Source organism: Alligator sinensis, unplaced genomic scaffold, assembly GCF_000455745.1.
Source record: "Alligator sinensis unplaced genomic scaffold, ASM45574v1 scaffold885_1, whole genome shotgun sequence".
Taxonomy (NCBI): domain Eukaryota; kingdom Metazoa; phylum Chordata; order Crocodylia; family Alligatoridae; genus Alligator; species Alligator sinensis.
In genome coordinates, this window is record NW_005842056.1 from 266,811 (window position 1) to 282,902 (window position 16,092).

A 16,092-nucleotide genomic window follows, 5' to 3' on the forward strand; every position below is an offset into this window, starting at 1 on the left:
GAGCGAGTGTAACTGGTTGCAAAAGTGACCAGAACCCAGGTCTCTTGACCACTACCTTGGGCTTAACTCCTAGACTATAGTTTATCTGAGTGCCTTCAATCCTTCAGTCTAAAAGTCCCAACCTGATTGAGAACTGTGGTGGAGCACCAACAGGGTGCTCGCCACTTAAGGGCTGCTGCAGGCTGTGAAGGAGCCTGCTTTGTGAGCAACAGTAAAAGCCTACCCCAGGCACCCTTTTTAATGGGGAAGGTGGGTGGCAAAGCACCTTTGGTGTCTGCCACTTTAAGGAGGAGAGCAGGTGCAGCTGACAGGTGCAGGCCAGCCCTGTTGAGGTAACCATTTTAAGGTCCTGGCTCTCAGGAATGGGGCAGCAGTTTGCTTCCAGCAGCTGAGGGAGCAACAACACCCAGCTGCCCTGCTACTCAAGGGACATCCTGGTCCTTGGTATGAATTGAAAATGCACCCTACCGGGGAAGGGTAGCCTGGTGGGACTCCCTGTGATGAGGGAGTACTTAAGAAATGCCAGGCCATTTACCTCCCCGATGAAAAGTGGGTAGGGGCACTTTAACCCCAACCCCCACCAGTTTGGTGGGTTATAATATCAGAGGGAAGTAGGGCCAGGCACTCCCAGGGAAGGGCACCTGAGCCCAGAGTAGGTCGTGGGGCTAGGCATGCCCATGGGTGGCACCTGAGCCCGTAGGGATGTAAGACCCCAGGGTGTAGTGGGGCCAGGCATGCCCATGAGAGTGGCACTGGAGCCCATAGAGGTTTAAATCCCTGGAGAGTAGCGGGGCCAGGCACACCCATGGGAGGCAAATGAGCCCGTGGAGGTGTAAGACAGAGTCAGAGTCATGTGTTTACCACCCGTGAGTAGCAGGGTGCGCAAAGGGCAGCCTCCCATCCAGTTAATATCCTAATTATTGTACAACAAGGCGTGGCAGAAGAGTAAGGTGGGCAGTGTGCCCAAAGACAGGTGGGCGGGCCAGCACTATGACTGGGCATGGGAGTTTGCCCCCTGTCACAAGAACATTTTTGTCTCATATTTTCCCACCCAGGCACCTGGGTGACTTCCATTTGGACACTTTTTCTCACATTTTTAAATGGATTTATATGGATTCCCATTCAATTAGTTGGATTTAGTCATATCATCAGTTCGAAATTATGGACAGAGGTGACTGTAAAAATTTGCCAAGTTAATCTGATTGCTCCCCTTTTTAACTTATAGAAACAAGACTCAGGGAGAGAAAACAATCTAATTTATTTGATTTCTACACTGCTCTTCCCAATAAATGCTGAGGGTGCCTTACAATAAGAGAACGCAATAGTTTATCAGGAGAGTGACAAGAGAGGAAAACAATTTAAATTGAACTAGGATAGCAACATAAAGCAGAGACCATCTAAACAGTAGCTCAGCTTAGCTTTGCTTGCTAAATGGCTGCCCAAATAGGAGGGTCTTTCAGTACTTCTGAAAGATGTCCAGGCTCAGGCTCTGGATAGCCATAAGAGGGAGCGAAATCCAGAGCTGAGGAGCAGCTGTCAAAAATGACCTCTCACATGTTTTCTCCAGCTGGACTGGGCATACCGATGGTATTTCATAAAGTTGCTCTTGCCTGACCTTAGGACTCATGATGGGGTGTAATAGAGAACATAGTTCCTTAGGTATGTAAGACCAAGACCATTTAGGCCCTTACAGGTCTAAACCAGAACCCTGAATTATGTAATTATATTATTAAATACATTCTACTCTTTGGTATGAACCAGATTTTGGACTACTCATAGGGTAAAGGAGCACTTAACACATGTATGAGAATCCTCTAGCTAAACCATCCTATGCAGTTCATAATCTAAACTCTACAATGGACTGACGCAACACAGACCTGTTTTCTTCCAGCTCAGAACACCTTGCAAGTTTTCAGGAATTTCAGATAGCCAGTAGATGTAAGTAGCCATTGGCGTGTTCATTCTTGTTTCCTTGTAGAATCCAGGATGCAGATACTAGACAATTTGGCAATCAGAAAATTGCTTGTGTGGGGTTGGTGGTTAATCCTTTTATCCCATTTCAACTGTAGACAGAGCTGGACTATTCCCAGCCCTGAAACCGACCGGGTCCTGTCCATTTCAAGGACACAGCGGGCACGTCTACACGTGCCCCACTTGCTGTGGTTACTGCGCCATCATTTAGTACTTCCTCTTGGAAATACTAAACGACAGTGCAGTAACAGCCATTACTGCATCATGCTGGTGGCACATGGTTATTTTTAGTCCCTACCTTGCAATAGTAATGCACTATAATGAGGGAGTGAGTTGCTATGGTGACGTAGCTGCAGCATCACGGTTTGTGCCCACCGATGCTACATCGCCGTTGTGTGTTGCTATGGCAATGTAGCGTCACATGTAGACGTGCTCAGTGGGTGTGTCTACACGAGATGCTGACTGCTGACTGACTACAGGAGTTGTTACTGTGCAGTCATTTAGTATTTGCATAACCAATTACTAAATGACTGTGCAGTAACCAGTGTTGCTGTGCAGTGGTGTCCTGGCATGGTTGCCTAGTGACTCTTGCATCCCAATTAGTGCCCGGTGATGCTACTGTGCAGTAGTAACAAGCTACTGCACAGTTAGCATCTTGTGTAGATGCACCTACTTAGAGGCAAGGTCCTCTTCATAAGCTGTTGCTAACTGCAATAAGGTGGGAACACTTGAACAGAGGTTGAGGACAGACTGTATAAAACAATGTAACCAGTATTAATGAGGTGTGAACAGCTATAATCAGGCTGTTCCCACTGTACATGGCAGGCCTGCTGAATTCCACTTAAGTCGAACCTTTAATATTGAAAACAGTGGGATTTGGCAAATGTGCTATTTGCATGATTTAAATGGCTGCCTGCTTCAGTGTTTCATGTGACGTGACTAATATTGTGTTACGTCTCAGATGAACATCTACACTGTGTTATGTCTCACTTCTAACAACTACACCTTCCTCAAGATCCACGTTTGGTTTTAATGATTCTCTTGCTAATGCTGGCCACGCTGACTTTGAAGCTACTCTCTCAACATTCGCTTCTACTTTTTAAGAAAACTCAGTCTTCAAAGCTAAAACCATTTTTTGAAGCTTGTGAGCATGTGTGCTCAGAGCTCACTTCACAGCGTGTGGACCAATGTGTATGACTAATGGCTTCAAAAGGGGAGGGGAGCTGTTTCTCAGGGTTGAGTGCTTTGCTCTAACGGTTCTCGTGTATGAGTTGGTAACGAACTAAATCGACCCAGCTCTGGCCCCGGATGAAGCAGTGTTAAAATTGGAGCACTTCTGCTCCACTTCTTTGACCATAGGCTCCTATATATCTAACATTTTCAGTGTAAGAGCTGCTGAAGGTTCCCAGGCATCAGCAGCTCCCTGCTCATTGGGAACTGCTCTTATTTGTCCATCCTCTTTCTCGTCTCCCCACCACACCACAAAGCTCTGGGCAGAGCTGGCATTGTGTGACCCTGGGAAATGACCAATGGAAAAAAGGGTAGACGAGGGCAGGAAGTAACGTGAAAAGAGGATGGCATAGTTGCATAGGTTTATCAGTGAATTTTTTATGACTTATTTACTGGTAGTTTGCATTTCATTGCCAGCGTCTCTCTAATCAGTCATAGACTGAATTAGACAAGGGAAAAAAGTTTGGTTTATTAGTGGCAGTGAATTTGGGGGAGGAGGCCGTGGGTTGCTAGCATGGATTTCAGTGCTACGCCCTTTCTCCTCGTGGTACCACAGAGCAAGGTAGAGCAGTGGTGCCCCATCTCTTGGCCCCATGGGCAAAGTGAATGGCGTATGGCTGGTCCATGGGCCAGATCAGGCCCCATGCTGGCTAGATCCAGCCGCTCATTGGCCCAGCCTTGCAGTTTAGCGAGCAGGGCCGTATTATTGAGCCCACGTGGTTCCCCATGGGTCCTGAATTTTGGCAGCAGGGGAATGCTAATTAGCACTAATTAATGCTGCCACCTTTTCCCCCACCACCAAATTTTCATACCTGCTGGGGAGCCCCACAGGCCAGATAACATGACTGTATGGGCTGGGGGTCGAACACCCCTGACATATTTTCCAAAACTAGACACGCTGGTACCTGCTGCTTTGCACAGCCCAGGCATTCCTTAAAGCTGCATTTTGCAGAAACGTGACTTTGAATTTTGCTACTTTATTCCTTTGCCAGCACTTCGTTTGTGTGTGTGTGTGTGTGTGTGTGTGTGACAGAGTTAACCCTCACAAGACAACAGTCCCCATGGACCTATGCTGAACACGGTGGGACCTGTAGTTTCCTGTGGTGATAGGACAGCTCTAAAATAAGGGATGCGTGAAGAATTTACAAGTTCTTCAGTGGACTCCTGAAAGGGACTCAATGCTACTCTTTACCTGCTTTCAGAGAAATCAGTCAGGGGGAAAACCATCATATAAGAGCAGGGAGGAAAGTGCCTAGAGTCTCTATTGTGTTAAGCCATCATGAGCTATATGGCGTGTTCAGGGAAAAAGGCAGCAAAAAGCTTTGGGGTCTGATTTTGAGAGGCCAGTTTTTCTCTGGTGTAATTCCACAGCCATGCAGACGTTTCCGACTTGCACCGCTGTTTCCAGGAGAAGAATGAGCCCCTTTGTGTGTGGTGCGTGTATATTTTAAGGGATGGCTGAATGAGCCTGAACAACACGCAGCTACATTTGCAATCAATTCAAGGGTAACATTCTTGTGTGGCTTTCCCAGCCTCTGGCCCCTCTGAGCAAGGAAATAATTTCTTGTCCCCATGTCGGTCATCTCATGCGGGTTTATTGTTCACGAGAATCTTAACAGTCATGGAAAAAGCCAGTTGGCCTCAATCCAGATGCCAGGCTGGTTTTGTTAGGTCAGTAGGATGGCTACAAAGGTTGGTTTATGGTATAGATCCCCAGTAATTAAGTGGTTTACCATTCGAGGCTACTTTCTAGGAAGGCGATGCATGAAAAGAAGAACGAGGTGAATAGGAGAGCGGCTGCCCCCCCCCATAAAAGCAGCAATGTACGGTCCACGCCACTCTCTGAATACACCTAGATGCAGCTGTGTACAGCAATACTTTTACTTGCCCTTTCATCTTACCTATTAAACATGTTTTACATAAGCCCAGACTTATTATTAAGCCTAATTTTCTTATGCTCTTTGCAACCCTTTCTGGTCTTACTGAATGTGTCTCCACCTACGCTGTACCATAACCATCGTCCGGAGGCACCTTAGTATTTATTTATGCCTTTTATTTCTCCTGCTCTTCCTTCCCCGGCACTTGTGTATTTTGCTGTACTCAGAAGCCAGGTGCATTATTTGCGCAGCAAAGAAGTTCTTGTTTAACCTGTGGGTCGGCAAAGTCGCTATGTGCTTTCACCGAACACAGATGCTCATTTCTTTCTCTTGTTTTGGTCCCTCCTAGGAAATGCCTACAGAGAGTGTATGGGAAATGGGACATGGGCGTCCAAGATAAACTACTCTCAATGTGAGCCTATTCTGGATGACAAGGTTTGTACCTCTCTTTGTCTTTCACCATTTTGCTAGATGTTGTATCTTCGGCATACCGGTGAGGAAGGGTGATGGTTGCTGTATCTGCCACACACTCCAGGCATAACCACAGGCAAGCACTTTGCTCCTCTGGGCCTCAGCTTCCCATCTTTCAGTCACTGTCCTATTTATTCAGATTGTATGTCCTTGTGAAGAGTACGTCCGTATGCTTGTAAGACCCTCACTTAATGGGACCCCAACAGATGTTGCTCTGATGGTGCTTCTACTACGAATGGAGCAGTGTCACCATACTTATACTGCCCAAGATAGTTTTGTACCACCTGCCCCTGCAAAGTGCATAGCGTCTGTAGTATCCAGTGGCCTCAAGCATTTCCAGCTCTTGACCTCATTTCCCCTCTGACAGATCTGGCAGGGAGAATGGACAGGAACAAAGAAATGCATTAAAACAAGGGTTGAATTGCAGCTGTCTAAAAGAACGAATGTGTCCAGTATCACACCAGCGTCTTGTTCTGGGCTAAATGTTATAAGACTGTTTTGGAAAGGCTGGAAGCTTTGTGTGAAATCCTCTCTTTTCAGATTACCCAGTTGAGCCTTGAGATCTAAGGAAAGTTCATCTGTGTCTTAATTGCAGGCCCAAGGCCCGCATGCCACGGTCATCATGTTTATCATTCTGCTATTCTGAGGTCTCGAGTAAAGTCCAGGTCTTGTGCTGTCTCTGTGCCTGGGGCAATGAGAATTTCACCCGAGAAATAAATGGATTTACGACTACTTTCTAATATTTATTTTTCCTCCCTGTTGCTAGAGATGTGCTAGGCACTTTGCAAACAGAGCTGAAGAAGGTGAGGTCCCCTTTGCTCTGAGGAGTTTGCTGTGTAAATCAGACTATATGAACACGGAAAAAGAGAAGGAAGGAGGGCAACAAAATTTGCTATGCTCTGGGTTCCCCATTTGTTCAGATTTTGGCTTTTAGTTTGATGCGAGTAATATGAAAAGGCAGTTAGGGCAGATATGAGAGCAGGAATACACAGCACAAAAATGATATTACTAATTACTAATTCTGAGTATTCAGCAAGCATTTGGAAACCCAAGAAATCATAAGGTGACTTAAGCACCATAAGTTTTTGAAAATTGAAATAATATTGGGTCCATTCTGCATTTGCCTTTTGGTTTATGTGCCTTTTAGGAGCAGAGGCAGAGATACCGAGTACATGGGGGCCCGAGGGCCCTGGTCCCCCTCGGGAGAGGGCTGTCACCTGAAATGCATAAAACTTTCCACATCTATTATTTTAGGTGCCCCCCCAACCAAAAAAAAGTTGGCGCCTATGTGCACAGGGGTTATTTTCCGAGCTTTTCTCTGCAACCACAATGGCTAGGAAATGAGATTTTCTTTGTCAAATGATAGCTGAGTGTCTCATGTACTCACTTGACTCCAGGAAGTGGGACTTGAATCAAGGCATCAAATATCAGGCAATTTCGTATGTAACACTGCAATGCAGTGATGGAAAGTAGCCCAAAGCCATGAATTTTCAGTAAGACTTTGGAGACAGAGCATGAACTTGTTTGGCACAGTGGCTGAGGGAGACTGTGAAAGGCAGGGGAGACAGCACAAGGAAATGCATAGTCATAACTGGGAAAAGGAGACAAGGGGGGTCATTAAGGCTGGAGGAATTAGTAGAGCCTAATATACAGGGGAAGAGATTAGGTGGTAACAACTATTCTGAGGAAGGTGGAAGCAATGCATGGGCTAAAGACTTATGTGGTTACTGCAAGGAATAGGTATCCTTTGAGTTAGGTCCAGCAGCCAAAGTATTATTGCCTTCTCTGCCTATCTAGGAAAAGTCTACTGCTTTACTAGTTTTGTACTTGCATGACTTCGAATAGTTACCATCCCTGCAAAGGCAAATATAGAGGAGCTGCATTGAAAGCGGTTGGACAGGTGTTATACCTAAGGCTTTCTCTCCTGTACTCTGCTGGTTTTAACCTTGGAAGCCCTGGCGATACTGTCAAACGTCTTAAATCACAAATTACTGAACCAGCTGAAAGCTGAGAGTTTTTCAGAACCACCAACATTTGCAAAAGCTTAAAAACTCATTTAATTGATCTTAAAAGATTTATGACAATCTTTACAAGTATTCGAGTTTATGGGTGTTTATGAAACATCTACCCAGTGCTGGGATGCTCGAGATCCAACCTAGGGTGGGCCAGTGATCAGAAATGTTCCCCTCCGATTCCTTGAAATCCCCTTTGGGTTACACATGAGATGCGTCCGCATGTTTGCTCCATCGGTGCTTATCGACTGAGCTCAGTTGGCCGGCGGGCACCCAGTGAACACGTCCACCAATCTGTTCTCCAGTACAATGTGATGCAATTTTCCAAATGGAGCTGCTGACCTCCAGGGCTGTAAATAAGGATTTAGCAGTCTTTGTTAAATGCAGCTATAGCTCAGATCCTTCCAATGAGATGTGTGCTAAAGGATCCTGGAATTAAAACCACAGACTGTTATGTAGCCTTCCTTAACTGGGTCTATAATAGATTGATTTCCTCCATGGATCAGCGACAAAGGGGGGACCTACAGTGCACACTCATCAGACTCGTGTGAATTGTCCCATTGAACTCATGGTGTAAAGGGGAGTTACAAATGGATCTATGCTCTGTGGCATTTCTGCTTCTAGAGTCCCAAGGTAGGCGGTTGACAGAGCTTCCCTGTTGACCTTGAATCAGGGGACCAAATATGATGATCTACTGCATCATGATTTAATGGCTGTTTGGTGGCATAATAATGGAAAATGTATTTATAGTTTTAGCTCAATATAGAGATATCCATATCATGGAAACCTTCACATACCTATTACTCATTCTTACTGGCAGCCAAATGGACGTCTAACTCAGGGACAAGTAAGGCTCTGTAAAAAGGGACTTTTTAAGATGTCGCTGCAGAGCAAGCAAAGATCAGGTTTTGGTCTTCATCAGCCTGGTTGTTGTTCATGTTTGATACCACTCGGACAGAGGTGAAGAAGAGAGAGTGGGAGAAGTAGCAGGAGCTGCTGAATGTATTTGTTCGTCGGAAGGGGCTATCTAACATCAAAACCCCCAGCTGTGGAAAACAGTATTTTGAGAGAAAATGCAGGAGCCTTAAGTTGGGACCAAGCTGTCATCCTAGCAATTGTTGTCCTTTGTATTGCAGATCAGTTCAGCTCTAGATAATCTGTGGAGAACATACAGAATGGGCCAAGTTAGGCGACACGACCACCCAGTTGTGGCTCAGCTGGCTCCATGTCCGGTGTTCACAGGGTGAATTCAAGACTGATCTGATACCTTGAAACCGTTTGCAGAGCCTGTGCTAAGAGGCAGTGGGGAATGTGCTATCTACATCCCCATTTTCTGCAGGAACTGACAGGATACTCAGCCAATAGGAAGTAGGATCCTCCTTTTTTTGGATAGCTGTCCTGTGAGTAGGGGCTGCAGTTATAGTCCAGCGTTGAGTTATTGGCCACCTCGGTTTGGAGAGACTGGGGAATCAGCCACTTGCTTGGAAAAGGAGAAACTTTCACAACTCTTTGCCTTCCTTCACCTGCTTGAATCTAACCCTAAGAGCGCCCTTGCCTCTGTGTGCTTGAACCAGCCCTGGAGGTCGGGCACATGCCCCCTTTGGAGGATAAAGCCTGATACAAACCCCTGGTGTTGCCCCTGCACTGTGGCCATGCTCTTGGTTACAGTTACCATCTTTTATCAGATGCTATCCAGCTACTGCTCTACTGGTAGGATATCAGCTATCCCCATCTGCAGAAGAAGTGGCTGAGGCAGTATGCAGTCCAGTGTCTCCATCTTCATCTCTTTATCTCCCCGTTTCTGCACAAGGATCTTGTTTCTGAGCAATCAGCCTGTAACTTCAGGGTTGTTATCCACTTCAGCAAACAGACATTAGGCAGGGCTCATGACACAGTATGGCAAGACTTCTATATTAGCAGAGCTTTGCCCAGAAAAAGTTATATGTTTTTCAGTAATAAAATGTGGAAATATTGCCCAGCACAAATGGAGCTGAACCAGTTATTCCAGTAAGGTAAACTGGAAGAAACACTGGGGGTAGAGTTGTTTAAAACCCCTAGTTAGATCAGCATTGTATCTTTAGTTAGGTCCCACTTATCTTTCTGGTATTTGGATTTGTCTTATGAGTACCGCCTGTCAGGCCAGGCCTTTCTTGGTCTGCCATCTGGTACCATGTAAACCAATATAGCCTGTTCCATGGTTGGGTTGTCGGTGACTGAGCCAGTGCCCCCACCTGGGTTAGCCTGGGTGAGGCGGGTGTGTGGACACCCAGCAGGACTAAAATCAAGACCTGTCAAAGGACAGATGAGCTCCCTGTGAGCCAATGGCCATCCATACCTGGAGAGGAGATAGGCACCACCAGGTCACTTTGGCCAAAGAATCACCAATGATGCACAGCATCTAAGGTGCCCCAATGGTTTCAGCAGCCTCGAGACTGACGAGACTTGACTTATGAGTAGCAGAAACAATAGAGCCTGTTCCTTCCTTGGCACCAGCATGTGACATAGGAGTTGATTTTCTTTTTTCCATTTGATTTTATTGTCTTCACACCTGTAACCTTGTACGATTTGTGCAAAGTTAAGCTACCTATTATGGTAGCAGCAAGGGAGATGAAATACTTGATTTACAATCCTACTTTTTTGTGGAGGAGAGGAACCTTTTAGTCTTGTATTTCTAAAAAATCCTTAGAACTGGAGTGGCAATTATCAGTAGAGCGAATGAAATACTTGTGTTTCAAGGAATCGGGTACCATTCAAATAAAAAGGTGTATGTGTTTTGTTGGGTTTTTTTTCCTGTTGGTTATCCGGCATAACATGGTTCAGGGTGAAATGGTCTGACGTTTCTGTGCTTCCTCAAGGCTATTTGGAAATGGGCAGCTGCAAGTGAGACTCATTCTACAGTATTTTCCAATCCCCCTTTTAAATCCTCATATAATATAGCTCTCTCCAAGGACAGCCTAGCAGACTTTGCACCAAAGACTTAGGTATGCTTTATCATGGGAGTGTTGCCAATAAAATGGTCTCTCTAAGGAAAAGCTAGAAGGTATCATCTTCAGAGAACTGAGAGACTATTTTAACTTCAGCTAGTAGAGTGCAAAAGAGCATGGATTTATTGAAAACATATTTTCAACTTAAATGAGATTTTTTTGTGCACATTTTCTTTTTTCTTTGATTTTTTTTTAAAGGGAAACTTAAAAAGAACTGGCAGTTCGCAGTATGAGAAGAAAAGTGTTTTTGTTTTTGATATCATCATCTTGCGCTTTTCCTTCCTCCAAAAATGGACATTTTGTAAAGACACTTGGCTTTCCTGTCTCATTTCCTGTTGGCGTTGTCTTTTTTGAGTGCTCCATGTCTTCATTATTCTGATTACCTTTAAGATATAAACTCCTAAACTATACAATCCAGAGAGTAATGCATCGCTACTGAAATCCCATGGGAAAATACTGATGCGGTCAGATCTTTAAGAAATTATGGAAATATTCCAAATGGCAACAGAGCCTTTTGTTAGGAGAACTGCCTTGTTATGTCTGGACAGTATGCTTGATTAATACATAAATAGCTGCAGTAGGGTTGCTATAATATCTTTTTAAAGTCAAGAAAAGCAATTACTGTTTCCTTAAACTGATTAAGTGTTCCTTAATGTCTGCGATCAGAGCGTCATGCTGATTTAATCATGTTATCTTTTACCTCCAGAGGAAGTATGCACTCCATTACAAGATTGCTCTCATCATAAACTACCTGGGACACTGTATATCTGTAGGAGCACTTATTGTTGCCTTCATGCTTTTCTTGTGCTTGAGGTGAGTAATCTCGTTTGAATTTTGTTCCTTTTCTTGAACACGTGGCTTTAGATTTGGTAACTCATTCCATCCAATAACAGTCTAGGTTGTGCATGCCCTTGGGAAATGAATACGGGTGCAATTCTTCACGACATGTATGCAGCATCCATTGATCCGTACAGTTGATGTACACTAATGATGTGCGTCTGCACTTGGGAAGAAAGAGCCTTATTTGTATTCCTAAGTGAAGTGGTGAGATATTGATATCTTAGATATGCTATGAATGTACAAAGTGCTCTATCAAAGGAAGGAGACTTTGATATAAGTCAAATCACAAATATTTATATGAGATCTTGGCAATGCAGAGTATGTTCCACTGGCTGGTGACGCAAGGTCCATGGAAGTTGACAGGACTCTTCCATTAACTTGATCTTGTGCCTGGTACTAGATTCCTGGAGACCTAAATGGTTGCAATTCTGTCTTTTTTGTTACAAAGAATAAGCCTTTATGGTAACAGGGGTGTAAGTTGTAGCCGTGTTGGTCTAAGGCCATAGGCAGACAAGGTTCTTTGGGTAAATCCGATATCTCTTATTAGATTGTCTGCAGATGCTTTATCAGCCTGACAAAAGGTGATTGTGCCCAAAAGCTCGCTAAGAAGAACTTTTCCAACTATTTAAGTTAGTCTAATAAAAGATATCGAATTTACCCAAAGAACCTTGTCTGCCTATCGTCTTAGACCAACACGGCTACAACCTACACCCCCGTTACCATAAAGGCTTATTCTTTGTAACAAAAAGACAGAATTGCAACCATTTAGGTCTCCAGGTATCTAGTACCAGGCACAAGATCAAGTTAATGGGAAGAGTCCTGTCAACTACTACGGACCTTGGATCACCAGCCAGTGGAACATACTCCGCATTGCCAAGATCTCATATAAATATTTGTGACTTGACTCATTTGATAAGTACAGTTTTCCCCTCCTTTTGCACTGGTTCTCAGATGAAAAGTCCTTTCTCTGGGAGCCCTTCTTAGGCATACACAGGCAACTTGGAGAAAAGTTTCAGGAGCTTGCCAGAAGGAATTATCTTGATTCCTGGTTGCATACTTTGTTCCTTTGGAAAAAATCTCTTACCAGCGGCATCTGGATTTAGTTGCTACTGAATCGATTTCCCAGTTTAGCCAGTTTCAGCCAGTTCTTTAAATGAACGTGGGCATAGTCATCTGCATGTGAGCAAAACTGACATGAATTCACTGGGCATGGTCCAGTAGCCAGTGAAGTCAACCAGGGTTTTTCCACTGGCTGACATGGTCTTTGGATCAGGCCTGTTGTTTCTGTCAGGGCAACTGTAGGTGTCATCCTTCCTCTGGCTTTGCCAAGATTGTGCTCAGAGACATTTATAAGGCAGCCTAATCCTTCTCTCACTGAAAATGTCAGGAGTTTGCCTAAATAAGGATTGAGCATAAACTGAACTAGAGCTTTAGGATTTGGCAGCCAAGGCCGTCAACACAGAGGATGAGACTCATAGACGCCGAATTCCAGATTGTCCTCCGTCCCGGTTCCCTGCCACCGATGAGGACAAGGAGGTTGACAGCCAGGCTGCCTGGATATCACTGCAGCAGTGATACTTGTAAGGAAGAGGTGGGCCTGCTGGAAGACCACGGGGGGAAACAAATACTTCACCTAAGAGAGGTGGTGGCTAGTTTTACGTTGCTAAATGCTTTCAACTGTTAGCTGCAGTTAGGTACGTTTTGTAGACGTGGCATGTGGCTGTTTAGGGTATTTCCGCGGTGATAGCATTTTTATTAGCGTAAATAAATGTAATTATAATTTAATTATAATTTAATTAATAAATCATTTTAATAGCATTTTTAGCATCGTTATTTGTATTATCATAGCACCTAGGCAACCTCTTCATAGACTTGGACCCCTTTGTGCTGGGCTTCTTATCCGAAAGAGTTTACTATCTAGCAGAGCAGACGAGGGATAGATAAGGGACAGAAAGGAAAAGAAGGCGGTGAGACAAGGGTCAGTATGGAGGGCAGTGGTCTCTGTTGAATGACTTGATGTTTCTACGGCATTTGGTCCCACTGTGAAAACCCTACATGGCTCTTGCACATAAAAGGGCAATGAATTTATCAACATGAGGCTTATCATCTGACCCCAGGGCCACTACGTGGCAATCCAGGCTCAAGTAAAGGAAGGAAAAGCTTTGTTAACTTTCTCTTCTCCTCTCTGATACTGAATCTTCATCAACGTCTAAGTAAATAAGGAAGCAGCAATTAGATATTTTTTTATAAATGTATCAGTTATCTACTTTCTAATACAGCTGTAACCTAGTTGATCGTTCATAAATTAATTTTGTGCTATATAAATCTTGACTTCAAGCTTTGAGCGCTGCCGTCAGCTTCACAGAATTCAGCATTAAAAATGACCGCAGTATTTAAGGCATTCTTCATAGGTGCCTTGAATTAATATTTTCTCTTGCATATTCAAATAAGCATCTGTTGCACCATGCAATATAAATAGAGTCACTTCAATGCCATACATGTCTAAGAACACTGGGCCAGCTCTTTAATGGTGTTAAATCAGCATAGTCTTCTCCGATGTCTCCCAGGAGCTGCTCTCTTTCGTACTATCCAAATATCGGCCCTTTCTCTGTAATCCAAATGCTGGATGTACAGTAGGGCCTGGTGTTTGATAGGCTCATCACACATCCTCCCTCAGAAGTAAATCAATTGGGACCAGAGAGGACATTCATTAAACTGATTAAAATTCTGATTTTTAGTCTGGTTCTCAGGGGTTATTAAAGTGGTTTGAGAAATAAGGGAGTCCGTGGAATATTTGTCTATATGGAGGCAGGATCAAGCCAAACAAGCAGGAAAACCCGTCTCTAGAAGAAACTGCCTCTGGTGCTGGCCATCTTCTCCCTCCCTCCCTTGCCATCTGTAAGCCTGGTTGGAGTCCACCATGTTCTCAGCTCTGCCGTTTTCTTATGTTCACACCCCTGCTCCGAAGCCACAAATCCTACAGTGGAGAGGAGGCTCCCAGTGTTTCGGGGTTTGCTGTGAACTGTTTCATCACCTAGGCTTCGTAGCCCTCATCTTGTTTGAATTGTGTCTCTTCTGGCAATAGGTGAGAACCTCAGGCCAAAAGTGGGTAGCATCTAAAAGTCAGTCCCACCTGATGGCCATTGAAGGGCCTGTGTCTACAGACTCTGAGTTCAAAGGAGTTATCCTCACATAAGGACCAGCTTGTCAGAGTGGTCAACACTTGTCATAGAGATTAAACTACCTACTTATTCCTTAATGGAGACCTTCAAGGTGCAAGCTGAGTATGTAGCAGGAAAGCTTTAGCTGGTTTTTGGTTTGGCACAGAGGATTTCAATCCCTCACCAATACCTTTCCCAAGGACAAGTAGACATCTAGAAAAGATGTCTCCTCAGAGGCCAGCTTGCTGTGCACCGTGAAGCTCATCTTCTTGTTGCACCCTTTGGAGCTGTACTTGACTGCCACTGACATGGTGTCTCTGCATTTTCATTCTGGCTGCATACATTTCTACCCAAAAGCATTTCTTCTGGTAGAAAAATAGCCTGGGAGATGGACTATACTGATGTCCCAATTTATAGGTGAGCTCTCCTGCCAGGAGGCCCTTGAGGGTTGCTCCCTGGGCTACTGCTGCCCATAGGGGAGCCATTGATGGACCACCTGCCCTCTCCCTGCCCTGGGAAGGGGGTAGACTGTCAAGTGGTACTTGACAGCTGCTGAAAAGCCATGGGACGGTTCGGGCCCGCAGGAGAACACCTCCCCATCTGGCCAGCCAGCTGATTGCCAGGAGGGGGGCACTCTTCCATGCAAGACCCTCCCAGTTTGCCCCTGGAACGGAATGGATACACTCCGTGCACTCCTTCAGGCTGACCAGAAGAGTGCAGGAAAAGGGGGGCAGACAAGAGCCTTTGGGTAGATGCGATATCTTTTATTAGACCAATAAATAGTTGGGGAAAAATGGTGTTTTGCAAGCTTTCAGGCACAAACACCCTTCTTCAGTCATAGGAAGAGTCTGTCCTTAGACCAATGCAGCTACAACCAGCAACCCTAAAGCATGGAAAAGGGGGGTACTCCAGTGTTATATAAGGGCTCGAGGAGCCCAATGGCAGGGGCACAGCAGCCAGCATCACTCTGAAGCTAACCCTGAGCAGTGGAGGCATTTTAAATCAGCAGCAAGGCTCCTGAGTGTTGCCTTTACACAGCCTTCTGCCTCACCCTGCACTGCTCTGGCTCAGCTGAGCGGCCAGGGGAAGCCGGAGGGGCTGGATGCTGGGCAAGCAAAGACTTTTTCCAAGCCTGCTCCTGGCCCCTCCAGCTTTTAAGTTGCCACCCCCATCACCCAGCTGAGTGGCAAGGTGGCAGGGACTGGGAACCTGGCTGGGGAAATCCTCCATATGTTCCCAGCCCTTCTGGCTTCTCCTTGTCCCCTTTGCTGCTCAACGGGGTGGTGAAAATGGCAATTTAAGTCAGAGGGGATGAGGGCAGGGCTTAGGGACAGCCTTTCCAACCCAGCTCCCAAGTCCCAGCTCTCAGCTCCCGCTGGTTTTCAAATCACTGCACTGCCCAGCTGAGTGGCAGGGAAGTCAGGGGAAGCCAGAGAAAGCTGGTAAAACCCCTACCTCTTCTTGAGACCAGAAACTTCCTGATTCGGGGAAGAGGCAGAGAGCGGTGGCTTCTTCTCCCCTCACCTCCCAGTGTGTGGGAGGGCAC

General features: G+C 45.3%; 1 protein-coding gene across 1 annotated transcript in view; it reads left to right on the forward strand.

Moving 5' to 3' along the window:
- The window catches only part of CRHR2 (corticotropin releasing hormone receptor 2), a 264,464-nt gene that overhangs the window by 148,062 nt on the left and 100,310 nt on the right, over nucleotides 1–16,092 (forward strand). The window contains exons 4-5 of the mRNA XM_025203381.1: nucleotides 5,428–5,513; nucleotides 11,252–11,358. Coding sequence (XP_025059166.1) covers nucleotides 5,428–5,513; nucleotides 11,252–11,358 — 193 coding nt within the window. The remainder of the gene's footprint in view (nucleotides 1–5,427; nucleotides 5,514–11,251; nucleotides 11,359–16,092) is intronic.